This window comes from Gallinula chloropus, assembly GCF_964237585.1.
Source record: "Gallinula chloropus genome assembly, chromosome: Z".
In the NCBI taxonomy this organism is placed as follows: Eukaryota; Metazoa; Chordata; class Aves; order Gruiformes; family Rallidae; genus Gallinula; species Gallinula chloropus.
The window spans coordinates 37,452,809-37,479,761 of record NC_140089.1 but is presented as its reverse complement, the minus strand read 5'-3'; the positions used below and the strand labels follow the sequence as shown (position 1 = coordinate 37,479,761).

Below are 26,953 nucleotides of genomic sequence, written 5' to 3'. Positions count from 1 at the left end.
CTTTGTATTGCTAGCCACATGAAAGACTGTTTTCAGAGTTGGGAGTAGTCCATGATCAGCTCTCAATTGCAAAGGCTGAGTTAGGGTTTTTAAATTAAGGATGACATTTGGAAAAGTCTTCATGGTAAAGGAAGCTGACAAGCATTGTTACCAGAGCTGCTGTTTTACTGGGTAGGTGCTACAGGAAGGCAATGCTGTGGCTCCCCTCGGTTCTCAGATACAGCCCTTCTTTGGTGAATTTAGGTGGGGTGTATCCTTTCAACTGATGGTCTTAATTTCAGACAGAAAAGCAGGGTGTGCTCAACCATTCTCAATATTGGCATCATGTTCTACCTGGTTCTGGGCATTCAGACTTGAAATCTGGCCTTCACCTTCACCACGTGGAGGTTTAGCACCCTCTAGGAGAGGTAGGTTCTCTCTCATGTGGTTGAGTGATAAAGTTTTTGCCCTTGTTTAATGACCTTTCTGTGTGTGACAATGACCACCACATGTGGTCACTTCTTTATTTCGCATGTGCTGTATGTACTTCAGCTGTGGTTTTTGTTGACTTTTAAGCGGTTGGCGGGTGAGACGTGTGTCTCCATTTCTCTTCAGGCTGCTTTGCTGAGAGTATCACTTTTCAAATATGTCTGTGGTGGGACTTAAGCATTAGTGATGGGACTTGGTGTTCAGCACAATCTGGGTCTTACTAGGGTGGTATGAGCTAGCGAAGTTACTTGCGAGTGACGTGTACCACATGCACTGAAAAATTGCACACAAAGGCAGAGGAATTATTTTACTGGCTTTGCTATGGAGCAAGTAGGGTATGGGGGGAAAACATGTCAGATCTATCGGGTTTTTTTGAGGCATAAGAATATTAACACAGTGTACTTGAAAACCCCAAAGATTTTGCATTTAAATTAATTGGCAGTATGTTTTAGTTGAAGAAAACGCCTTCTTTTTGCTTCCTCTGCGGGACAGTACAGCAACACACACACACACACACACACACACACACACACACACACACACACACACACACGCAAAAGACTTGACCTTGATTTTGCAGCATGTCTGATAATGAAATATAGAGCCATTCTTATAACACTCTTGTAAACTGCAACCTGGAGTGTGAGATGGGGAAATAGAGTTTCAGATCTGAGTGAGGTGTTTTCCATGTCTGGAGCTTCCCCTTCTGAGTTGTGCAGCCATTGAAGAAGGTATGTTCTGATACTTCTTGTTTGATTATTACCAGTTTTCCTGGCTGGGTAGGGAGGAAAAAAAAAACAGTACGTAACTCTAAAGTGGTGAAGCTGCAGCTGAAACACACAAAAGAGGTCAGGCAGATTGTACATACATGTTTAGGTGTTAACAAATGTTCTCAGTGTATCTTCAGTTGCAGTGATCTGAATAAAAACTCTTAAAATCTGTTGTGCATGAAAGTGATTTGCTGGTGGGTTTTTTTTTAGAGAATGCTCGTGGTTCAGTTGGATGAATTTCTGCTCCTGCTGGGATTTTATTTGTTTGTTTATTTGGTTTTTTTCTCATGATGTATATTGTTTGTTTCCCTTCCTGCCTATGTCCGTGCAATTGTAGCATTGCCATTAGTAATAGTTGCAGCCTTTTGGTATGTTGAAGTCTGTGGAGACACAAACTGAGCAGAAATGTAGGCTAGCAAATGGCAACAGCTCAGGGGTGAGGAGTTCCAGTCCATTATGGAACAATGAAAATATTGTAGTGATTACATAGACTATGGGTTTCTACTTAATTAACTGTGTATCTTAGAAGACTCTTGAAGTTATAAGTACCTTTTAAAAGTATTCCATAAAATGTTACTTTTGATCTGTCACATGATCTACTAATTTGACTGTTAGAAAAGTGGAAGAATCTTTTTAAAAACCCTGGTCTTGTAAAACTTCCAGGCCCTTGTAAGATGAAAAATGTATCTTTCTGCCAGAATCGGGAGCCACAGTAACATCTCTTTCAAATAACATTTGAAGTTAGAAATAACAGTAGTGAAATAGAGCTCTGTGTGGAACTGTCATGTATTTATCCAGGCAAAGAAGGGAGCTAGGCTTCAATATTTTGTGAAACTGTGACAGAAGAGTATTGACGCTGACGATGTCCTTCATTGGAGGCTGGATACTGTGGGTTCACAACCTGCTGCATTCTTAGAGTCTTTGCTTTTTGCTGCTATTTTAATGCATTGATTCTACATTCAATTTACCTTTAGTCAAGATGTGAATCCTGCTCTTAAAACACTGCCAGCTACTCTGGTGGGACTGTTTGCCCATAGGACTCCTGTGTTGGGGTGGTCATTCTGTAATCTCCAACAGGTCGGTCTTAGTGGGTCCTGTAATTACTGTGCAGTCCTCGGTGTATCCTTCCAGATAGGTGCACAGAGAGAAATAATGGTCAGGCCTCCTCAGGCAAATGGTAGTTGGCACAGCTATGCTATGTGGCCATCAGCATCTACTGTCAGATGGCACCATTCAGCGGCTGTATTAAACCTTTTGTTTTGTTTTGGGGCTTTTTTAGCTGCTTCTGTGAAGGGAAAAATGCATTGTCTTTGTTCACAAAACCTCAGGTGCCTATAAAGCTGCTCTGTCTGGGGGCTGAGATGAACCATTACTGGGTGAGGAAGCAGAAGGACTGATGGTGATTCTGTGGTGGCAGCAAGCTCAGAGATACTTCCATTAACCACGGTGTGTTAGGAAATCACTGGCTTACCAAAACATTAAGGATTTAGAAATTAAAGGGTGGAGAAAAACTATGTAGATGTGGTAAAATGCCCATGTTGCAAATGTAATCTTCTAAATCTGTAAATTTTTTCATTCTTGAGGCAAAATATTTGGTATTGAGAGTGGGGGTTTTTCCAGATTTAGGCAATGACATATTTTGAATGCAGAAATAGCATAATTATTATGCTGCTAGTTCAGACTTTGGTGTTTTACTTTATTCAGAAGTGTTGGCTACATCCATTTCAGGGGGGACTACTCACGTGGATTAACTCAGTCATTTACAGAAATGCAGTTTTGGATTGGAGGCCTCTTTTTCTTTATTTCAGCCCTAGAAAGTTCCATTCACCTGCTTGCCTACAGAAACTTAGGACTTTAACTGGGTGTGCACAGTGCCAGTATTTCCATTATATTCTTTCCTTTGTGCCTAATTTGAAGTCATGACCGCTTCACGAGGCCAAGATGATTGCAGCCGAAATGGAAAAGATAGGATATTTTATTGTAATCGTGATTCGGTGAGGTCTTCCTATTACAGATCTTGCTGCTTTGTAGTTGCTTTACCTATTTATATAAGTTGTGCTGTGATCTGGAGAAATGGCTCTGTAGAATTAAAATAAAACCCAACACCTGTTAGTTATCAGCTGAAATAGTTTTAGCTAAATCTACAATAGTTACATCTATGCAAGGCTTTTTTTCCCTTTTATTTTTTATGTGGAACCACCAAGTTTCAAGTTGTTTTTGTTGGCAAAAATGGCATGTTTTACGCATGTACTTTTGAAGGTTTGCTGCCAAACTCCCCATGAAATTCATTAGATAATTTTTATAACACTTCCTGTGCAGAAACTTGTAATCTGGTGATTGATGTGAATTCTCCAGAACACACCATAAATGCATGATTTAATTTATCATTTTAAAGACTAAGCAATCACTCAGAGTTTAAATTTTATCAAAGCAGGATAAAGACTGTGTGAACTCGGTGCTACTGGGACTGTATCATGTATCATACCTATGTAGAATTAATGGCAATTCATTGCCTGCTGATAAAGGATTGCTCTTCAGCTCTCCATGCTGTGGAGCCTGGGGCTGTACTGGGTGCTGGCACTTGATGCTGCACTGTGGGAGAAAGCTGGGGGGCCCTTTTGGCCTAACCAAGGGATGCTCCTGATGAACGTCATATGCCTGCTCCAGATTCAGGGGTAAAAGTTGCTGTGTCTCATTCTTCTAGTACTGACATGCGACACATGCACGTAACCCAGGTACAGGGAGTAAGTCAAGATGATGTAATCCAGCAGTGCTTTTCTTTGCCCTCTGTGTAGCTGCCCATTCCCTCACAACATCAGTGCACGCTGATGCACACACAGGGCCTGGGGTATTTTGTTTTTTCATGGGTGCTGGGTGATAGTTGCACAAAGCCAGCACACCACGCACAGAAACGGCAACACATTTATCTTGTTATGGGATTAGAAAAACCCAACTAAATTGATGCTAATTGGTTAGTAATTACCACATCATCTACTATTGGTCAACCATATTTAAATTAGAACCCATGCTCCTTGAAGGTGTGGGTGTCATTTGTACAGCCCTTGATTTGTTTGGGATCTCCCCTGTCACCTTTACTTTTCCCCACAGTACTGCTGATTCTGGGGGGGCTTGAGGCCCCTCTCTGGGTATCCCCCCACTCCCTGTGCTTCCTGGAGCAGTGTGTTGCCTCGTCACCAGTCTTCCTGCTCTTCTTCAAGGATACTTCATAGCAAAGCTGCTTTTGGTGGTCCCTCTTCAAAGGTAGAGTTGTTTGCAAGCATAGTGCATGTAACCCTAAGCGAAGCAGTTCCAGAGCACTAACACAAACACTTTCCTCTCCCTGTAAAGGGGAAAATTCTACTTACCACAACTCCCCTGCTCAAACAGGGCTATGCAGAACTGGTTGCCTAGGACCACATTTGCCTTTTTTTAATATCCTTAAGGAGGAAAACTCCACAGCCTCCCTGGGCAACATGTGCCCATGCTGCTTCACCCCACATTACAAAAGCATCTCCTGATGTTCAGAGAGCTTTCTGCCTATTGTCTCTTGTTTTGTCACTGTACGTCGCTGGAAAGACCCTGGTTCAGTCCTTTTTGTACTCTCCCTTCATATATTTATATCCATGAGAATTCCCAGGTCTTTTTCTGCCAAGCTGTTTTCTAGCCAGGTGGCTCCTAGAATATGTATATGTTGCTGTTCTTCCCCAGGAATAGGAATTCAAACCTTTTCTTGTTGAATTTAGGAAGTTCTTGGCACCCCATTTCACCAGCCTGTCAAGGTCCCTTTGGGTGCCAGAATAACCCTCTGGTGTATCAGCCACTCTGTTTTGTGCAGTCAGCAAACTTGTTGAGGGCATACTCTATCCCATCATCCAGATCATTATCGAAGACATTAAATAGTATTGACCTCTGGGGTGCCTTGCTATCTACTGGCCCCCAGCTAGACTTTGCACCACTGATCACCATCCTCTGGGCTCAGCTATTGAGCCAGTCTTCAGTACACATCACTGTCTGCTCAGCAAGCCCATACATCAGCAGCTTGTCTGTGAGGATCTTGGGGAAGGTCTTGAAAGACTTTTCTGAAGTCTAGGTAGACCATATTCTTTCCTCATCAACCTGACCACAAAAGTTTGCTGGTCTGTCATGACTTCTGCTTAGTGATGTCATGTTGTCTAGTCCTGGTGATTTTTCGCATTCTTAAGTGCCTGAAAATAGTTTCCAGGATTAATTGCTCCATCACCTTCCCGGGGGCTGTGACAAGGCTGAAGAGCCTGTAGTACCCTGGATCCTTCTTGTTGCTCTTCATAAAGACAGGAGTGACATTTCCTTTCCTCAGGTGTTTGGGCACTTCTCCAGTCATCATGATCAATCAAAGATTATTGAGAGTGATCTCACAATGACATCTGCCAGCTCCCTAGCAGTCATGGGTGTATCACATTGGGGTTCAAGGACTTGCTCTGATAGCAGGCACGGAGTCAATTTAATTGACAAAAAAACCTTATTTCTATCGGTAATATGGAATTTTTGTTTGAAATTACTATAAATAATTAAGGCAGCTAATTGTATCAGTAGCTCAGGTCGCATTCTCTGCCAAACGACTGTCTCTGACTCCTCTCAAAAATCAATAATCTGGAATTTCCTGTTTAAATTTTACATACCCACAGTCTTAAATTACATGTCAAGATTTTTTTTTTTAGTTCCTTAAATGTCCTAGTTATGAGTAAATATTTCCATTTCTATAAGAAAATAATTAATTCCACTTCCCACTCCGTACCCCTGTTCGTCTGTCTTCACGGGAGCAGGCACTTAGCAAGCTAACTTTTGTGAATGGCTGAAAAGGAAGAGTTTTGCCACATCCTAGACATCAGTTGCTGATGAAGCTGCTTAACAGGAGATGTGGCAATACAGCCTTTGGACAGGATGCAGGCACCTTAGTTTGGGCTTCTGGTGTCACAGACACCCAGACGGTGTCTTCCCTTGGTGGCAGATGTAGACCCTTGGTGGATGAAGTAGAGTTGTTCTGTCCTTGGAGTTGCAGATGGGTTGGGTTACTCTACTAAAAGCCCAGGCACTTAAAAGGCAGTAGAAGTTTTAAGTGCAGGAGTCCTGTTAGAGAAGGCTTGTGCTGGGGGAGCATGTTCCTCCTCCCTGAGAAGCTAACTTCAGACAGACTGGAAGCAATGCCCAGCTGTAAGTTGTTTTAAGTGAATAGACCTTTCAGTATGTATGGCACAGGGAACCAAATCTTTAGACTGTTGTGCATAAAAATTGGAAACATGCAGACTGGCTGATATGAAATGGGATATTGCTATACCACTTAAAGTTATATTCCAGGAAACAATATTTAAGCCTCCTTTAAAAATGGTTTAGGGAAGGCAAGAGAAGCTGTTGTCACCCACATACAGATGTTTTCTGTTTTTTAATGTAAATAAGGAGCTTAAAATGATGGGATTTATTTTAGAAGAAGTTGCATGAACCCAGACAACCACGAAATATTACAGAGACAGCTCTATTATACCTTGTCTTATAAACAGGTAAGTTGTCCTGAAAATTGTTTGCAGCTCAAGAGTTACTAGTAGGTTGTACTACTTGTAAAAACAGACAAGAGTTTGGAAATTACAGAAGCCAAGTGATTTAGAGTGGTGAAAAAGATACCTTTTCAGGGAAAACTTCAGCCAAAGAAAAGTCCCTTTTCTTGCCAAAGTTTCGAAGCACAGAATCCCTCAACCAGGCCTAATAAAGAAGCCAGTGTCTCCTGTGCATCGGTGTGAGAGCACTAAAACAAAATAGACTGTCTAAGAATGCAATAAATCATACCGGGTCATTGCACTAATGAACAGTTTGGGCCCAAACTCTCATTAGCTTGTCTGCAGGAAGAGAAAACTAGTAAAACAGGAAAAGGACATATGAGAGAAGCTCTTTGCTGGTACTGCCTTAATCTTTTATTGTTGAAGGACACCCTTTAGCTAATTTGAGACCCATTAAAGAAAAAAAAATGTGTTTTGCGATTAGTAACCAGTGGAGAAGAGCAGAAAGCCCAAGTGAATAAAGCCATAAATACCTATGTCCTTGGAATAAGAGCCTGTAAAACTGTCAGAAAGCATTGCTTAAGTGACAAAAGATAGCCTCTGGTAACTAGAAGCATCAGGCTCTCAGCACTAATCCATATTCATGTATGTAAGGCATATTTTTAGTTCCTTCCAAAAAGGCAAGTCTTTCTATTAATAACATTCAGTCTTAGGTTAAAAGCAGCTGTTTCCTCTTAGTGTGCTCTCACCCCGCATTTCTCAAAGTTAAAAAACCTATGTTTAATTTTCTATACTTAACAATTGCAGCATTTATTTCTATCTATTTAGTATCTGTATTCTGTGGAATAAATTTTCAGGCAGGGCCATTTAAGGAAATAATGTAAGTTGTTTCAAGAGGCATTAAGAACCCTTTTAAAAAGAGCATGGATCATCATTAGTGTTTGTGGGTCTTCTGTGTGGCTTGGCTTCTCAAAATGGTCTTGCTAAAGTGGAGCAAAATTTTTACCAGGAAAGCATTATAACAGCTTTATTTGTATTTGTATCTATTCTTTCCTGTGACCCTGTCTTAAGTAGTTCATTTGGGGAGAAAATTTTGACACACAGGAATTTCACTGGTGGTTGCATGCCTTATAATGTGAACAAGACCAGTCCTTTTATTCCAGTAAACTGGTTCAAAAAGCAAGTAGTGAAGTTTTAATAGTGACAGATATCTCTGCACCAGTGGGATTTTGTTTTTCCTACAGTTTTAACACTTCCTCAAGTGTTTTAAACTATGGTAGTCTTTTAGCGTTTGTGACTTTTCTAAAGGAATAGATTTTTTACTTGAAGTTAATGCTGAAATTAATAATGGAAAAATACAGTTAATAGAAATGAAATGTTCTGAAACCCAGAAACCGGTTGTCAGCTGGTAATTTTGCTGCAAAAACCAGAAAGTGTCAGATAAACCAGATGTTTAAGGGTAACCTGAAGCTGTAAGATGGAAATTAGTTTTCAGAATGGTAATGTCTTTAAAGTTTGCATTGAGTCTTGCTCTCCATCAGTGCGGTCTGTGTCATGTTATCATGATTACTTTACTGCTAAGTAAAAAAATTCTGTATGGTTTTCAGTAGTTCAGGCAGTAAAATTAATAAATGAAAGATCAGAATTACTTGATTTTTGGTGCAGTCTCAAGTGATGCTGGAATGTCTTCCAAAAAACATTTGATGCTGTTGACTATGTAATTATCACTCTCAGGACGTAGAAACGTGTTGTGTTGTTTTTTCTTGCAGCTGTGATTCACCTGTATAGAAGCTATCTGTAACCATACAGTCAGTCCCAAAGTTTACATTTTGACAGACCCTGTCCGTGAGAACCGAAGGTGGTGTTGATTAGAGGAGAGCAGATGTTAATAGTGTTTTCTTCAAGCATTCTGTTGCTCAAATAGGCATCTCTCATTGTGAGAAAAGGCAGTAAAAAGCTGTAAATCTCCCTGCTCATTATGAAAGGCAACAATAGATTGATTTATGAAGAAAAAGCAACTGTTAGGCTTAGGTAGCCTGTGTTCCAGAAAACTGAGTTTTACAGAGACTGCATATTATATCTGTTATTTTTTTAAATAACTTAGTTTTAATCACAAGGGATATTATGTGGACAAGGAGAGTCTGAAAACTTTAATTAGCCTGGATAACATGTCATCATAACAGAGTTGTGTAAAACTTAATGTGTAAGCAGGTTTTCTTTTCAACAGTAGATTTTTAGATCTTTAGTTATTAACCTGTTTTTCAGTACTCCTTCTGTATGGATACTTCTTTCTTGTTTTGTGTTTTCTGTTAGCACTGCCCATGTGTATGTACCAGATTGTTCTGTCTTACGTACACAGATGAGTGTACAAGTGTGTATCAATACCCACTCATTTCAAGCCACTGTGCCTAAGAAGCAGCAAGGAAATAGAAGATAACATGCAACATGGCAGTAGGAAGCAAGAGTTCTCAGGGGATTGTCCCACTCTACACTGCACTGGGGTGGCCTCACCTCGAGTACCAGGTGCAGTTTTGGGTGCCACAGTACAAGAGGGACACAAAACTATTGGGGAGCGTCCAGAGGAAGACAATGAGGATGGGGAAGGGTTTGGATGGCAAGTCTTACAAGGAGAGTCTGAAGCCCCTTGGTTTGTTTAGCCTGGAGAAAAGGAGGCTGAGGGGAGACCTCATCATGGTCTGTGGCTTCCTGACAAGGGGGAGCCACAGGTGCCAATCTCCTCTCTTTGGTGATCAGTGATAGAACCCAAGGGAGTCATAGAACCATAGAATCATAGGGGTTGGAAGGGACCTTGAGAGATCATCGGGTCCAAACCCCCTGCCAAAACAGCTCCCCAGCTCATATTGCACAGATAGGCGGCCAGACGGGTCTTGAATATCTCCAGCCTGGGCTCTGTCGCCCTCACTGTGAAAAAGTTCTTCTGCATGTTGGTGCGGAACTTCCTGTGCTCCAACTTGCAGCCATTGCCCCTTGTCCTGTCCCCACAGACCACTGAAAAGGGGCTGGCTAATTCCCCCTGCATCCCATACTTAAGGTATTTATAAACATTAATAAGGTCCCCCCCTTAGTCTTCTTTTCTCAAGGCTGAACAGTCCCAGCTCACTCAGCCTTTCCTCATAGTGGAGATGCTCCAGGCCCTTAATCATCTTCGTAGCCCTTCTCTGGACTCTCCTCGGGAGATAGATACCTGTCCTTTTTATACCAGGGAGCCCAGACCTGGACACAATACTCCAGGTGGGGCCTGACCAGGGCAGAGTAGAGGGGGAGGATCACCTCCTTTGACCTGCTGGCTACACTTCTCCTGATGCACCCCAGGATCCCACTGGCTCTCTTAGCCCCCAGGGCACACTGCTGGCTCATGGCCAACCTGTCATCAACCAGGGCCCCCAGGTCCTTCTCCACTGAGCTCTTCTCCAGCAGGTCATCCCCCAGCCTGTACTGATACAAGTGGTTATTCCGTGGAGCTGCAACAAGGGGTGGTTTGGGTTGGGTATTAAGAGGAGGCTCTTTACTGAGACGGTGGTTGGGCGTGGAACAGGCTCCCTAGGGAGGTGGTCACAGCACGGAGTGTGGCTGAGTTCAGGAAGCATCTGGACGCTGCTCTGACTTGGCTGGTACTGTGTAGAGCCAGGAGCTGGACTCAATGATCCTTATGGATCCCTTCCAACTCAGGATATTCTGTGGGTCTATGAACCTTCATAAGCCATAACAACTAAGAGAAAAATGATACAGAATTTTCAGTTGAAGTACTAGGCCTTTCTCCTTCATTTTCTAGAATTTTAGAGATAAATCTACACACTGTTTGTTAAATAATGTAAACATTTTAATAATTTTGTTCTAAAAATCTAGTTCTCTTTGTAATGTATGGGTTCAAGATAATTTCCCTGTATAGCAAGGTGATCTTGCTTATTCAGTCATTATTGCAACCTGTAATATTATTCTGTTTCAAAGTTGTTTTTTTTTTCTTGACAGCATGCCTTAGGCAGTAACTAAACAAGTAAAGGTTTTAGGCAAAGAATGTTTCTTGCAATGTTACTTACTTTCTTTTTATTTTTCCCTTTTAAGTCTGAACAACCCAGTCCTGCCAGTTCCAGTTCCAGCTCCAGCTCCAGTTCCAGTTCTACACAATCTCCAAACAGCAGACAACAAGGTACCAAGAAAGAAAAATAAATTGAAAGATACATGAAATGAAGGGGTCAATTAACACAGAACTGGTGTCATCTCATTGCCTCTTTCCTACTGCGTTTCACAGACTGAAATGACCACAGTTTAGCTTTGGAGACTTCCTTGGGTAGTTTTCAGATGTGGCTGCACTGGCAAATTGAAAGGGGAGAAAATGTGTGTCTGAGAAAAGAATGTAAAGGATATTTATTTTGAAGCACTAAATACATGCCAGTCACTGAACAGATGCTAAACTTGGAAGGGCTTCTGTTTCAGAGGGTTAGGTAGTGTGGCACCTGGTTTCACCTGAAGCCCTGCTCAGGAATGGGTGGCTTTCTGTGGGAAGCCCAAGGATGGATGGATTTGGACTTGTTGAAAGGGCTGTGATCTTCCCATACCATTGGGAAGTTTTAAGAGCAAACAGTATTTACTTTAGATACATGTAATGAGAAGATGATGGTCAGCTTTTAAGTTGGCTTCAAGTTTTCAATTTGGTTTTCTGATTAGTAATTACAGTTTATTGGGAACTCAGCAAAGAAATAAGTTTTTCTTCCCAGAGAACTTACCAAGACAGGTTTTCTGTTAATAAGTTGAGATTCATTCTACATGATCTATCAGACTACTTAGTTCCTGCTTAGCCTTTTTCCCTGGGTTTGTCAGATTGTAGAGCTGATACATTCTCAGTCAGCCTTTGTTTTGTTTTTTGGATCAGGGACATTAAAAAAAAAACAGCTTTTGACTAATTAAAACTGCATTTGTTTTATCCATTCATGTTACTCAGCCTCAAGGCTATGAAAATGTATTAGTGCCTCAGGCAGACAGTTTGCTTTAAAATAGATATACACATGAAGTGTATATGTCCTCCTGCCTTTCTGTAGGTGGTACTAATTTTCTAATGTGTTCAGGCAGCATTACTCCAGGTGAAAGAAAGCAAGAGCTGAAGACAACTGCAGTTGATGACTGGCTTTGGGCTTTTAATTTTTTACCTAAGGCTAAGAGATCCCCTTCTTGATGAAACCCCATTTTTGCTCTAATGCAAACCTCATTAGTGGGTTGAATAAGCCAAAAGATTTGGATACCCATTCCTCTACATGTTACCTTAAGTTAAGCAAAACCTGTTGACTTAGTATTTTCTTTTGAGCAGACTGGATCCATCCATCTCTTTTGGGTCTTAAATAAAGACATCATATAGAGTGTCTTTCAGGCTTTTTGTGGCCTCTCAGGAGTAGATGGGAGTTTTTTTTCCTCTGATGGGAGTAACTCTGAAGCATAAGTAGTATCTATACCTTCTCTTTCTTGCCACAGTAAATAGTGGTTACTTCTTTCCTGGGAGTTCTTGTTAGCTAAGTTCCTTCCATTACTCAGGCAATGCATTTGTATCAAAGGCATGAAGCTGCAGGCATACTGTGTCACATTCACACTCTGGCATGTAGTGCTCTGGTCAGAACACACTTTTTTCCGAAGCTGGAAAGGCCGTTGCTCTTATTTTATGTTCCTTCTCACTGACCTTTTGCTGTGCATTTTTATGAAGAGTGTGGTGATGATTTCCTTTCATTGGTCCTTTACCAAGTCTTTTCTATCACTTTCTTCCTTCCATAAGCTGTGGAGAGGAGAGGAATATGTTCTGGGTTCTCAGAAGCGGCTTATGGAGCAGAATGAGACTCATCAGCTCTCAGTACAGACAGAGATGACTGGCTTGTCTTTAGTAGGACTTTGGTGGTAGTTGTTAATGTCTTTGTCTACTAAGATGTAAGGAACCTAGCCTTCTAGGTTAAGCCTAACCCGTGGGAATATCTTTGTGTTCCATCCTTTTATCTCTCTTGAAATGTGGAATCCTTTGAATATTTATAATTTAATTTGTAACGTTTTTCCTTGGTGTGTTTAGCTCCCTGTGCCATGTTGCTCATTCACCCATCTCAACAGTCAAGGGCCAATGAGAGCAATTTCTGAGAGATCAAAATGGACAAATTCTTCCTCTATCCCTGTACTGATGCTGCTGATAGTGCCCTCTTTCTTCCTTTTTAAAGGGGATATGTTTAATACAGTTTCTATTAAAAGCCAAGGAAGGACCCCTTCTCCTCCAAGGGTGAGATGACTAGATAGATATTCAGAGTACAGGTTACCATATGCAAACAGCTGAGCGTTGTTTGCCAGAGAACCAAACAGGAATGGAAAACAGAGCACAGAACAGCTGCTTCTGCAGATCAACACTGGCTGCATGGAGAAGCACCACCAATATAGCTCCCCTTTCCTTGTCACTTGTACAGGTGTCTGATTCACTGGGACTTTGCCCATCAGCATGAGGTGGACATCTTTCCAGCCAACCTTACGGTGTAAAAAATGAAAAAAAAAAAAAAGTCATTGATCTGAACCTGCCCACACTGCACCAATTTACAGAAGTTGCCTTGGTGGTAAATAATTTCCAACATCAACTTTGAAGTCACTTAGACAACTTTTCAAAAATCCATGTGTTTTGAGCCTTGCTAGGTCTGTAGTCATCAACTGTAAAGTCATTCAGCCCGTAAAATGCAGCACCCTCCCTGTTAGGAATATGACTGCTACAGACAGGTCTGTCTTCTTTTCTGGCAGTGACCAAGAGTGACATTCCTTAACTGTTAGCAAACAGAGTTGCAAGGTTCGTCTTCCTTTGAGTAACACTCTGAAGCTCACTTCATTCACCTCATTACTGTGCTTCCTGAGCTGAAGGAGTTACAGAACTGTAATAATAATTGCTGTTCCTGCAGCCATTACCATGGATGGTCTGTACTTCAGAGTTAAATGCCCTGTGGCATCAGTCTTGCTTCCTTCCCTCTTGTGCCCATTCTTACTTCAAGTAGCTGTAGTTTTACATTTCTCAGATGTGCTAAACATATTCCTTTTTCTGTTACTGTCTTTTACAACAAAAAAAAAGAGTAAAATCAATTCAAGATCCAAACTCTAATGCAGTTTTATGAGCATGTCATGCTTTGTACCTTCTGTTAATTCAGGAAAAGCATAGCATGGTGTTGGATGGGATTGATGCACTGTTTATGTATGAACATTAGCAAAGTGCTTTCTTGACCTGAAACTGACCCTGAAATAAAGGGAACAGCTAAAGTGGAATATATGAAGAACAGAAAGACAAAACTGCCATGGCCAGTACAAGTTAGAATGATATGCTAGACTCTGCTTCTCAATACATGGACTAAACTAACAAATCTACACTGACTGATAGGAATACTGATTGTCCCTGTAGATCTTTACTTGCATATAATACCTCCTGAGAAGGCAAAAAATTGCTAAAATCCAGCAATAGAAAATAATTATGCTTCTAACAAAGGTACAGTTGTAGTAAATGTCTCCTGGCATGACTGTATTTTACTTAATTTAGCCACGGTCCAGGGGGCCAGTCGTGCAAATGCTTGAATGTATGAGTGAATTCACTGCCATGTGTTAGTTTATTGAAGCAAAGTTGCTTTTGCTCGTGTGAGCAAATGATTCATGGATGAATCCCTGAAGCATAAGCCTCTGGTGCAGTACTTTATTTAAGACTCTTCCCTCCCAGCAGTGTAGAGAAGATAATTTTCTATTGTCTACAAACCTGGGTGTATTGCCTGGAATGCTACAAAGTGAACTTCATTTGTGTATTTTATTGTCTCTGTTGTTTACATTCAGAAGATAATGAAGATGAATCAGATGACAATGAGTCTGAGTTGCAACATGTAAATATACAAGGAGGAAGCAGAAATCGCAGGTGAGTGTCTTGTAATTGCAAATAGCCTGGTGACCAAGACATAGTGCCTGTTTGCAATGGGGTGAGGTCTAGTGTTCTCAAAGAGCACTGAGTCCCAAATGGCAGAGAATTCAGACTCTCATTTTAAAACATATACAATTGCCTCACATAAAAACTATCAGAAGTAGCCACTCTCATTACAATTTCTGTACTAATCCATATGGTTATGATGAGCCTTATTCGTTTGACTTTCCTTGATTTCATGCCATTGTAACTTCAGGGGAGTAGTCATAATTACTGTCTGGCAAATACGAGATGAAATTAAGCCCTTCAATTGCGGGATGAGCCATTCTGTACATACTCCCTCATTTTCAAGATCTCTCTGCTAACCAGTTTCAGATTAGCTTGTTGAATCAGATCAGAATCAATGAATTTTGAATTCCAAGTAATTTCTGCGCTTCATGCAGTAGGTAATATGTAAAATTGTGGACAGGAGGTAAAACAAAGCATCTGTCACAGAAATTACTACTTATAAAAATGCTGCTTCATCCTAGCCGAAATCTTAACAGGGTGTTTCAGAAATTTATTCTTGGGGCAACTTGAATGTTATTGAAGGCTATGGAAAACCTGCAATAGTCTCCCTTGAACCTCTTCAATGGTGGGTTTTTCATCTGATCTGTAAGGTTTTGCTGTGAGTGGGCAGCACCTGAGCACCAGTGTCAGCTACTGCTTAGTTGGGAAGGTAGCAGGAAAACACCAATGGATGTCAGCTGCTGCCCTGGTACTTTTAGCAGCAGAATCAAAGACAAAAAGAGATGAACTAACAGTTTGAGAATTTGTTCATGTCAGTGGTTGTATAAAGGATTGTTTCAAGCTCAGTTTGTTTCTAAATGTGGAGATTTTGTTTGTAACAAAGTCTTAATGCTAATGTTACTCTTAACTTCTTTTTATCCCAAAGAACTTTGTTTTTCCTTGCAACAAGTAAATATTGCCTATTCTTTTTAAGTAAATGGTGAGACTGACTAGGAGCTGAGCTTTTTCATGTGGCATCTCCTGAGATTACTAAGGTTTTTAGGTTTTGTCAGGGAAATGATCATTACTTACAATGAGAAACAAGGAACTTTTCAGTGAAGCCCTTGTCCAAGTAGAAACACAGCTATTTAGAAAGCTTTTAGAAGAGCAGAAAAGTATCTCTACAAAACATGTTCTTCCTTCCCCATGGCTGTGAACTGAGATAGAGGCTCTCTCCAGGAATGTTTGGAGCAGCAGTTTAATGTTCTAAATATTTAACTGTTTCTGTAATGTTAGCTGCTGTTAACCGGACATGTCCTCTCAGCCAAGTGCCGGCAGACAACCTTGTTCTCCATGCTGCGCGGAGCTTTTTCCATACTGTGGCCCTGCTCAAATGCCTCTCTTCCATGATTAATGATCGCTTGCTTAGCAAGGGGTCATTCTTAGTGTCCTACCTCAAAGTGCAAACTCGGTTCACCCCTGTTAACAGCCCTTTGTCTGGAGTTAAAAATCTCTTGGCTCTATTTTTCCATAGGGTTAGTCTGAGTGATGGCCGTAACAGTGACAGCAGTTCAGCTTCCTCACCACTGTATCAGGAACCAGCACCACCTTCAATGAAAACCAACAGCAACCAGGTAAAACCAGGATTCATAAATACAGCCCTGGGGACCTGATATGACATTTTGATTTACTTCAGTGCAGTTACTTTGTAAATTGACAGAAGAGCTTTTCCTTCAGGAGAAGGAGAGGTATTTGGTTTAGCAAATAGTATAGCCCAAACTAATATTTTCATCACTATGTTAAAAAATTTGTCCTTTTTCTATGAATTAGCTTTGTAAGGTAAATAATGCAAACTGGATTTAGAGCATCAGTTGTACAACTAATACAGGTTTGGGTTTGTGTTAGTAGTGTACATAGTTGGCATCAAGAGGCTCATTCTCAGGAGTTTATTCATTCGTCTCTTCCCCTCTCCTCCTGCCCTCCAGTGTTTATCTAGAAGACAAAATATTTTATACTTAACTAGAAGACACAGTAGTTTTCTACTTCACTATCCATGTACTTGTTACATATCTGTAAGAGCTGACATTGTTCATATTTCTGAGGTAGGAAAGCAGGGTAGCTTTGTATTTCAGAGTAAAGAAATTAAGTAATCTAGACCTAGAAAATAGAACAGGGACAAATGAGAATTAGAGTTTGGAAGTTACCTCATCCCCAGTCACTAATAAAATAAGGCACTAAAATATAAACATTACATATAAAAGCTGATATTCTTTTTTTTTTTTAAAAATCATAATTATGAATTACATCATTTGTCATTTATTTCAGAGCCACCATTCACTTTCAGTGTCAGCTGGATCATGTGCAAAGCAGTCATGAAATTTACTGGCTGGCAATAAATGGCTGCTTAAAGTATTGATATAGTTAGAATAGTGTCTGCATGTATTAACTGAAGACTCATCCATTAAACTCACCAGCTGACCCACAAACTTTTGTTAACTGCTTCAATTGTCTGGCAGAAATTATTTACTTCTCGTTGTTTTTCTAACAAGGCTTCCAATACAAGTTACTGACAGTGCAAAACCAAAACATTACGGTCCATGGCAGTTAAGTTCAAATATCCTGTGAGGGGAAAAAAACCCCAAACAACTGGGGAATCATTTGTCCACATAGAGACGAAGAAGAATTTGTGTCCAGAAAGAAACTCTGTAGTCTTTCTAAGTTCATCTGTACAGCAGTTACAACTGTTTGCAGTCTTTCTTCTGCAAACCAGAAGGAAGGAGGGATTACTTTTACTGGAGACATAAGCACAGTAGAATTAAAACTCCTATCTATGGCTTGTTGGTTAATGAAGAATAACTTATACAGAGGCAGTGTAATTGTTAAGTAATCATCTCAATATCAGCAGCCCCGCTCAGTCACACATTTCATATTCCCTTCCCTTTCAGGGACCTAATAGAAGGTCTACCTGCACATTTAGACACCAAACAATAGCGGTGTGCCAGCTAAAATTGAATTTCACATACCTTCTTCTGTTTTTATAATTGAGCAGAAAATCAGAAATCTAGGGAAGTGTTACGAGGATTTAAATTGTATGGACCCCAGCCACGTTTTAAATCTCTGCCTGGTAGCACAGTGCTGCTTGCCAGGGTGGTACTTTTGGCTGATGACATCAGACTTGCGTTGACTAAGTACATTCATATAGCTAAAGAGCTATGGCAGAGTTAATATTTCTGTAAGCTTCCTCAGATGTGAGTAGTGCTGTGTGTCATCTTAATCAAGAGGGCTTAAGATCATAGACTTCAACTATGCATCATGAGCACTGTAAGGAAGCTGCTTTTTCAAATGTAATGTATACTTGCTAAGGTTTTATGTGAAACTAAGAATTTTCTTCATTTAAACAAAGATGTTGGAACCATGCAAAGGTCTGATTTGTTTAGGTGTGGGGTTTTTTTGGTTAGTTTTGGTTTTGGGGGTATTTGGGGGGGAGGGCGGGGGCAGAGGGTGTTTTTTGTTTGTGGTTTTTGTTTTGTTTGGCTTTTTTGTTTTGTTTTTTTTTCAAAACAAGGCTAGTTCTTCCACTGGCCTGCACAGCGGTAACCCCGGAGAGGGTTGGATCAAAGAATGGGGATTTTTCTTCAAAAAAGTATATTTTTGTTTCCTGGCCATGCATCACTCTTGGCTATGTAAATCCTTAGGTAGGGTCAACTCCAGTCCACAGTCGCTTTCTGTTTATAGAGAAATAGCTGCCTGCCCTCCTGTACTGTTATGGTCCTGCTCACTCTGGGGAGCGTAGATGCATTTTAGTCATTTCTATAAAGGCAAGTAGAAATGAAAGGAAACTTACAAAAAGCTCTCAGTGAGGCTTCTTCCTGGTCTAGAAGACTTACTTTTACAGGACTTACTTTCTTATTTGCTGATTTTTGTCCTGTGTTGTGACTGTCCAGTGTGGTTATGGACATAATCATGCTAGTAATGCTAGCCTTACACTGAAATGTGGAAAAAACCTCTTTCATCATCTGTTATCATTTATTTTCATTCAGTCTTTTTCAGAAGAATTTATTCTATTCCAAGTTAGAAATGACATGGTGAATTATTTTCTTTTAACTGTACTTGTAGCTTCAAAAAATGCACGTGAGAAAATCAGAACAATCAACAGTTCTGTTTTCTTAAAATATTTCTCACTTTACTCCTAAAATCTTCATATTAAGCGTTGTATTCTGCTGCTTGTTGACATGCTGTTCTTGACTGTGGTTCAGTACTGGATGAAGCATTCTTGGCTTTTATCTCTAATAGTAAATGGCTTTGTATGGTGTTGAAGAAAGAGTACCATGTAAGCACAAGAGAAATTATGGTACAACAGGTTGGATGTTTTTGTTACAACTCATGCAGGCATTTCAAAGACTATGTTTCAAAACCTCTATTGTAGAAGAAGAGAGGCATCATTGGGGGAAAAAAAAGAAGGAAACATATAGTGATCATGTGACATTTCAAAGGCATTGGAGAGTGCCTCAGTATCATTTTGTGTATGCAAAATCAGATTTCTTGTCCTACCAGCCAGCAAAAGATACAAAAGAACCCCACTAAGAAAACAAAAAACCCCTCACAAAACCCTCAAACAAAACAAACAAAAAAACCCAGCAAACCCCCCCCCCCATTGAAGAGGCTTTAAAAGACATTAAATTAAGTCTTTGAAGGATTAATAATATCATACCACCTCATTCCAGCAATTCAGCCTTTTCTGCTATAAGCAGCTGCTTTTTTATGAAAAACATGAATAAGTTGAATGTATTAAAGAAAAAAAATCAATTTTGAGTTTTGATTATATTTTCTCCAGATGTTGTATTCTTTGTGTTATTAACTGATAGCAGAATTTTTCATACATAATTGTATCCAATGATGCATTCAATTTTAAAAGGTTTTTCTTTCTTTTCCAGATTTTGGAAGTGAAAAATCCAATAAAGCAAAACAAATCCGATAAACAAATACAGAATGGGGATTGTGATAAGGTAAATGAGAATGAGGTAACACTAGTGTGGTTTTGTATAAAATCATGTGAGCTTGCCCTGGGTAAGTGCTCTAAGTCCTTGTGTGAGTGAACACAGCACAATTTCCCAGTGTGGACGAGTTCCTCTGAAGGTTCATATTTTAAAGGTATTAGTGTCAACTTTGGGATAATGTGAAGGAGGTGGGCAAAGTTTCAGTATATGTTGCTTGGTTTTCAGTGGTCTGACCCATACGCTTTTTGGCTTCATAAGATGGATGCTGCTTCTTTCTGCTTAAAGGAAAAAGGTTTCTGACTACTCTAACCCGAAGGATAAAGTTTATAATTGGGTGGAGTGGTGGGATATGTTTGACATTACAGGAAGTAGGACAATGGAATTTCCCATTGCATTAATCTTGATTGATCGTTCTCCTCTTGTATCTACTTGTTGATACAGAAAAATAATTAAAAAGGGATAAAGAAAGAGGGATTTGATTGTGAGCCTTCGGGTTTGACTCTTATATGGAAAGGTGGGAAATGTTTTTCAAAGATGCTGTTTTGGCATCCACAGTCTGTTTGATACTTTTTGCCCCAGTGGAGATTATCTTCTACAGCAGAGGGAACCCTGGCAATATTTTCATTAGCCTGAAGTATCTAGGAAAACTCAGAAAAACTTTTGAGTTTATTAAGCTAGAGAAAGCCAGATTACTACGAAAACTTACCCTGAAGATGATTTAAAATAAACTTTTAATTTATAGTGTTTTTGAAGACATCTGAAGTTTTTGAAATACGTAGCTGTGACTTAATTAACAATTTGTTTATGTGTGGGGGGTTGTTTCTAGGCATATCTGGATGAACTAGTAGAGCTCCACAGAAGATTAATGACATTGAGAGAGAGACACGTACTGCAACAGGTGAGGAGCACCCTTATGCAATATCTCAGTGTGCTCATGGAAATTGTGAAGGCACCTTTAGTTTTTTTCCCCTCCTTCATCTAAAACTGTAGAATCAGATTTAATAGCCTCCAAGCCTGTATACTCCATGCACAGCCCATTAACACTTTCAGTGCAGTTTAGGTAAATTTTAACACATTCTTTGAATTGTGTTGTCACACTGAATGACAATTTTTTTAAATGCCTACCTGAGCTAAATTTTTCATTGTTCTGCTTCTCAACATACTGCATCAATAATTATGGGAGGATAGGAGAAAAGTGGCTCATCTGTCAACTGACACCCCCAGGTCCTTTTCCACCAGATAGCTTTCCAGCCACTCTTCCTACAGCCTGTAGCAATGAACAGGGTTGTTGTGAGCGGGATTTATGACCTGGCACTCAGCCTTGTTGACCCTCTTACAGTTGGCCTTAGCCCATCCACCCAACCTCTGCAGATACCTCTGCAGAGCTTTCCTGCCCTTAGGCCCATCAACACTCCCACCCAACTTGGTATCCTCTGCAAACGTACTGAGGGTGAATTCAATCCCCTTCTCTAGATCATCGATAAAGATACTGAAGAGAACTGGACCAACAGTGAGCCTTGTGGCTATTAGATGAGAAGAGGGGCTGTTTGAAAGAGCATGCAGCTGCAAATAGTAGCAGGAGTTTTAAAGGCAATGGCAATGTTGAAGTGGCATGTCGATGGAGTTCTGTGTTCCTGAGCAGTGATTGTCATCTCTTTAGTTTATGTCAGGGCAGGTAATACCTCTTACAAATTTCAGTCTGCTACCCACAGAACCTACAGACTTTTAGGGAGCTCTTAGAGAAGAGACTTGCAAGAGAGGAACGAAGGCATTGATAATCCCAAAGTGCTGGCTTTTTCTTGTGGTTTAACCTGGCCAGCAGCTAACACAACGGCACAGCTGTTTGCTCACTCTCCCTGCCCCCGCAGTGAGAGAATAGAAAAGGAAAGAAAGTAAAACTTGTGGGTTGGGATACAGACAGTTTAATTGGACAGAAAAGAAAGATGATGATAATAGGATATACAAAACGAATTATGCCCAGCAATGCTTCTCACTGCCTGAAGCTGATGCTCAGCTAGTCCCAGAGCCATGATCCAACCTCACAGCTACCTTCCCCGGTTACATGTGGAACGTGACACCATATGGTATGGAATATGCCTTTGGTCAGTTTGGGTCAGCTGTCCTGGCTGTGTCCCCTCCCATCCTCTTGTGGACCCCTAGCCTATTTGCTGATGGGGTGGTGTGGGAAGCAGAAGAGGCCTGGGCTCTCAGTAGAACTGCTCAGCAATGAAAGCATCTCTGTATTACCGACAAATCTAAAACATAGCCTCATACTGGCTGTTGTGAAGAACATTAATCCCATCAAAAAACAGCACATTTTTGAAACTTATGCTAAAATACGTGAAAAGGAGAGGGCAGGTTGTTGCAGTCTCAGTTGTTACTGGCTCCCTGGGCATGACAGCAAACAGGAATGCAGCCTAGTTGGAAACCGGAAAAATGTATCTGTATTGAGAATGTGGTGTTTTCCCAAGTGAGGCATTTCTCTCTGAGACAGTTTGTTAAAGGAAGCTGAAATAAACCCACAAAAAGGAGGGAAGAGGCAGGAGAGATGTGATACTGAACTGTGAGTGCCTGGTTATGTACTTTAGTAATCCTGATGTAGAATGATACTTACAGATAGAAAGTAGGTGAGAAAAAACATTTGACCAAGAGTCTAGTCCTATGAGAATCACCAGAGCAATTTTCATGTGAATATTTGACCATGGCTAGACTGGTCTGAAGTTACATTTTTAAAAGAAAACTCACTCCCATCTCTGTCACTGTAAAGAAGGGGTTTGAGACTTCTGGCTGTAGGTTCTTCCTGTGAGTTGGGGTTTTTCTGGATTGGTTGTTGTTTAAGTCCGATTTCCAGTGAAATTGTAAGCATCACTGTGTCCGATCACATACTAATGCTGCTTATGACATGTATTCAAATTTGGTTGGCTGAAGCTGGGTTGCTGGGTTCCTAACTCTGCATTTTCCGTGCCAATCATGTTAGTATGTCATCATGAAAAATGATGAAATATCTGGTAAGATTATACCTTTCATTTTGAGGAATCAGAAGTCATATCTTCACAGGATGAAAAATCTTCTTAAAGCCAGTGCACTACACAGCACAGGCATAAGGAAGAAATTGAGAGTACGTAGCACTGCTGAAAATTGTGTTGCTCATGTCTACAAGGTGCTTAACTTCAGACAGCAACCATGTTCTGAGAATTTTCTGCAAGGGGCAGTTTGCAGGTCTGGAAACTATCAAATGGCCTAAAACCATCCATAAATTGAAAAAATAACTATGTCTTTAGTTGCACTTTGGCTTCCTTAAGCGCACACACTCATTTGCTTGTTTAAAGGCTAGATAAATAGTTGTACTGTGATGGATAATGATGAAACTGAGCTGGAGAGACATTATGTAAACATAGATGTACATTAGAGCAGAAAGGCAAAGCTTTCTATAGCAGGAATAAATGGTATATTTTTGTTCTTTGCAGCCTAAGCTCTTGGAATAAAATTTTTAATACTGTGTTTTTAATATTATAACTGTCAGACTTCCCAGCAACTAATTTTCTTTTTTTCTTTTTCGAGTATTTCTGAATAGCATAAGGATGTGTATGCTAATACTGTAAATCACAAATTCCTCCTTGACTGGCACGCAGGCAGGTGTTTTTCATTGAGCTGTCTGGGTTTATCTTGATAAATTTTGTACATCCATTAAAACTTTTGTGGTTCATTTCAGTCTGATTTACCAGCTGCCCTGACATAGTGGCTATATTTCTTGAGGGGCGACTATATTTCTTGAGGGGCGGATGATGGATATGTTTAAAATGTTTATATTTCCTTTGGCTTAAAAGCCCAGAGCAGAATTTGATCAATAAAAGTGCTTATCAATTTTTTTAAATATGCAGTGCTGTTTAAAAATCTATGTGTTAACAGTTCCATGTAATGTCTGGGAACAGTTTTGTCCCATTTGATTTATTTTTTTTTTCCCTTGTGTTAATTGCAGAACAATAGAAGATGGAAAAGTGTTACCAGAATCTCTGATTCAATAACTGGACAAATTAAATTAGATTAAAAATTCCCATATGGGAAAAATAAAATAAAATAAAGTCAAGGGTCACAGATTTAAATGAAGTGTTAATAGAGCAGGATTGTTCCTAAGTGCTTTCAGAATTTTGGACAGCTGCAAACCAAATTAAACAGATTTTACTCCTTTTCTAGCTTGGGGGGGGGGAAAAGTGACTGGAAAGAGATATTTTTACTGAAACAGGAATTGCCCTCTTATTATTTTATCTTGCTTCCAGTCTGTGTAATCTGTGTCAGCCCATGCCTGACAATACATGTGAAGTTATTTCATTTATCATTAATATAGTCTTTCCTTTTGTGGTGTGAGGAGGAAAAACATCTGTTTATGTAATGGAATGGGGAGCGGATACAAAAGATTTAGTTTGAATTCATCGCTCTTTTTTGAGTTGGTGTGTTCTCACCAGATTTGTGATTTTAAGGTATGCTCTAGGAGCCATGTGTGAATACAGCTGTGTCTCCTTCAGCTGTGGAAAAAGGGATTGCAGCCAGAGTGAACAAGCACGAACAAACAAGGAATATCTAGCAGCAGTAGCTCAGTGGAGGTGTATGTAGAAGCCCTACAACTAAATGGGTTTCAAAGTGAAGGGTGTAAAGCACGTTTACCTTTGCTTGAGTGCTGCAGAAGGTATAGTTAGAAAAACTAGGAGAAGATCCATGTTCTGTCAGCCTGTGACACTACCCAGAGGCACGTTTCAGGATGGGGTGCCTGCCTGTTTGCTCACTTGCCATGTCTGTCCCTTGAAATGAAAGTGTGTGTTAGAGATCCACAGCCACAGTCTGGGGGCACTGCGTAAGCCCTGTCTGACAGGTAATGCTTTGGCTTTCCCAGACACTGAATGGGGGTTTCAGGTAGGTGCACATCCTGGAACTTAACATATCTGGAATTACTTGTTACAGCAGTTCAGTGTTACAACCACTCTAAATATGTTGACTGCAGTTCAGAGACTAAAAATGTCAAAACTGAAGAAAGGCACAAGTTGGATATGAACCGTTTATTTCACTGAATCATAGAATGGTTGTGGTTGGAAAGAACCTCTGCAGGCCATCTGGTCCAACCCCCAGATGGCTTTTGACAGTCTCCAGGAATGGAGAACCCACGACCTCCTTGAGCAACCTGTGCCTGCTCTGTCACCTTCACAGAAAATAAGGTGTTTCCTGATAGTCAGAGGGAACCTCCTGTGTTTTAGTGGGTGCTCGCTGCCTCAGGTCCTGTCACTGAACATCACTGAAAAGAGCCTGGCTCTGTCTTCTTTATACCTTTTGTTCAGATACTTGTACCTGATAAGATCTGCCCTCAGCCTTCTGTCTTCCAGGCTGAACAGTCCCGCCTCTTTCAGCTTTTCCTCATGAGAGAGATGTTTCAGCTCCTACTCTTTTAGAGAACACTTCACAGCTCTTCTGATTCCTACTTCAATGGAAGTTGTAATTATAAATGGTCAACAGAAGTGGTGTCAGGTTTTTTAAAACACTAACTTAGAAAACATGCAGATTTTCTATTAATGTTTGAGAAATACATTCTCAGTGGTAATCTTTGCTGGGACAGTGGATGCATATGTGTGCAATTTGCTTGGTGAAGATCTAAAAATTATTGAAAGTACTGTAGTCTGGATCATAATTCATGCCAGAAATGAAGTGAATAATAATGGTTAAACCTGCAAGTATCGGGGCAATTTGGTTTGTTTTGTGGCTTTCATATGATACTTAGTGGCATGTCAGTACATTCAGTGGGCATGTAAAAGTGCTGACCTCTTCAATTGCATCTTTTCTTTCTTTTCAGATAGTAAATCTCATAGAAGAAACTGGACACTTTCATATCACAAATACAACCTTTGACTTTGATCTTTGCTCGCTAGACAAAACCACAGTCCGTAAACTACAGAGTTATTTGGAGACATCTGGAATCTCCTGAGGATTCAGCATCTGACTGCATAAAAGACAGTTCTTTAAATTAAATATTCTGAATGATGCAACCAAAATGGGGAGAAAAAACAGAACAACCTTTTTCAGCTTTATTTTTCCTTAAAGCCAGTTGTCATCTCTTCATACAGGAGAGGAAAAGTGACAAGACTCAGAGAACCGCTCTTCTCAAGAAGAAAATGCTCTGGAAGCATTTGCCTGGATAGCCTTGAAAAACAAACACACAAAAACAAAACCTTCGGTCTTAATGAATGTGTATGGTATCATGTATCTATCTCTGTGGTATTCCAGTCCACAAGATGAATGCATGTTCAACACACTGCCTTATTACATAACTGATCTATTTATTATTGCATACCTGTATTCTAAAGTCAATGAGTCATTGAATGACACTACCAGATGTTGCAAGTAGTGGGGTCCCATGTGTGCTCTTTTGATGCAGTACTATCACAAGCCTAGTAACATTCCTGTTAAAATGCCACTTCTTGCTATCTTTCTCTAGTCACTTAAAACACTAAAGTTTTGTTTCCACTTCTGCAGTTCCAGGAGATGAGATACACAGTTGGAGACCAAACAATGGTCCTATATTTTGTTTCTCATCTGCCACACTGGGTTGGACTGCAGGTCCTTGGCTCTGTCCATCTATTGATCTTGACCGTGGTAGAAAATGCACCAAATAGGATCATATGACTTGCTGTCTAGCCTTAGTGAATAAACTGGTAGGACTTCTAAACAAAAAATGTTATGTATACTGTCCTGAATCCAGCATCTTTTGCAGTCTACATTCTTATGGCTGTTATATTGTTGTAAAATTAAACATGTAAGAGTGAAGGTGTTCTGCAGGATCATGGTAAAAGAAGAAATAACCGATCCTGTCCTCTAAGAAAATGTTGTAGAAAATTCTTGATTTGGAGTTATTTATTACTTTGAGTTTCAACACTCCTCTGCTGCCAGCGTGTGACTCACTTTTACTGTAAAACTATTTGCATAACATTTTTGTTTGTTCATACAGTATATTGTCTACTTTGTTTTGGGGATTTTGTTTCTGGTTTTGTTGGCTTTGTTGCAACTACCAACTTAAAACCCTTTATCTGGAAATAAAGAAACACATTGTTACACATAGTTTAAAATACTTTATATATTTGTATGTGTGTCTGTGTCTATACACACACATACACACATGCATATAGGCTTTTTACACTTTCCAGATTTTACTGTATGTTCAAGAACCTGCTTGTGTTCCAGAAGGATTTCTTGCCTATAAAAATGAGTATTCTTTCATGCCATTGGTTACTCTTCAAAATCAAGATC

The 26,953-nt window shown here is 40.1% G+C and overlaps 1 protein-coding gene across 1 annotated transcript in view; it reads left to right on the top strand.

Annotated features, from left to right (window-relative positions):
- The window catches only part of MLLT3 (MLLT3 super elongation complex subunit), a gene marked incomplete at its 3' end in the record, with an annotated part of 106,439 nt that extends 80,805 nt beyond the window's left edge, over window positions 1-25,634 (top strand). Inside the window, exons 7-12 of the mRNA XM_084278554.1 lie at window positions 10,850-10,934; window positions 14,600-14,678; window positions 16,204-16,303; window positions 19,604-19,675; window positions 20,493-20,564; window positions 25,503-25,634. Coding sequence (XP_084134680.1) covers window positions 10,850-10,934; window positions 14,600-14,678; window positions 16,204-16,303; window positions 19,604-19,675; window positions 20,493-20,564; window positions 25,503-25,634 — 540 coding nt within the window. The remainder of the gene's footprint in view (window positions 1-10,849; window positions 10,935-14,599; window positions 14,679-16,203; window positions 16,304-19,603; window positions 19,676-20,492; window positions 20,565-25,502) is intronic.
- Between the last annotated feature and the right edge of the window lie 1,319 nt (window positions 25,635-26,953).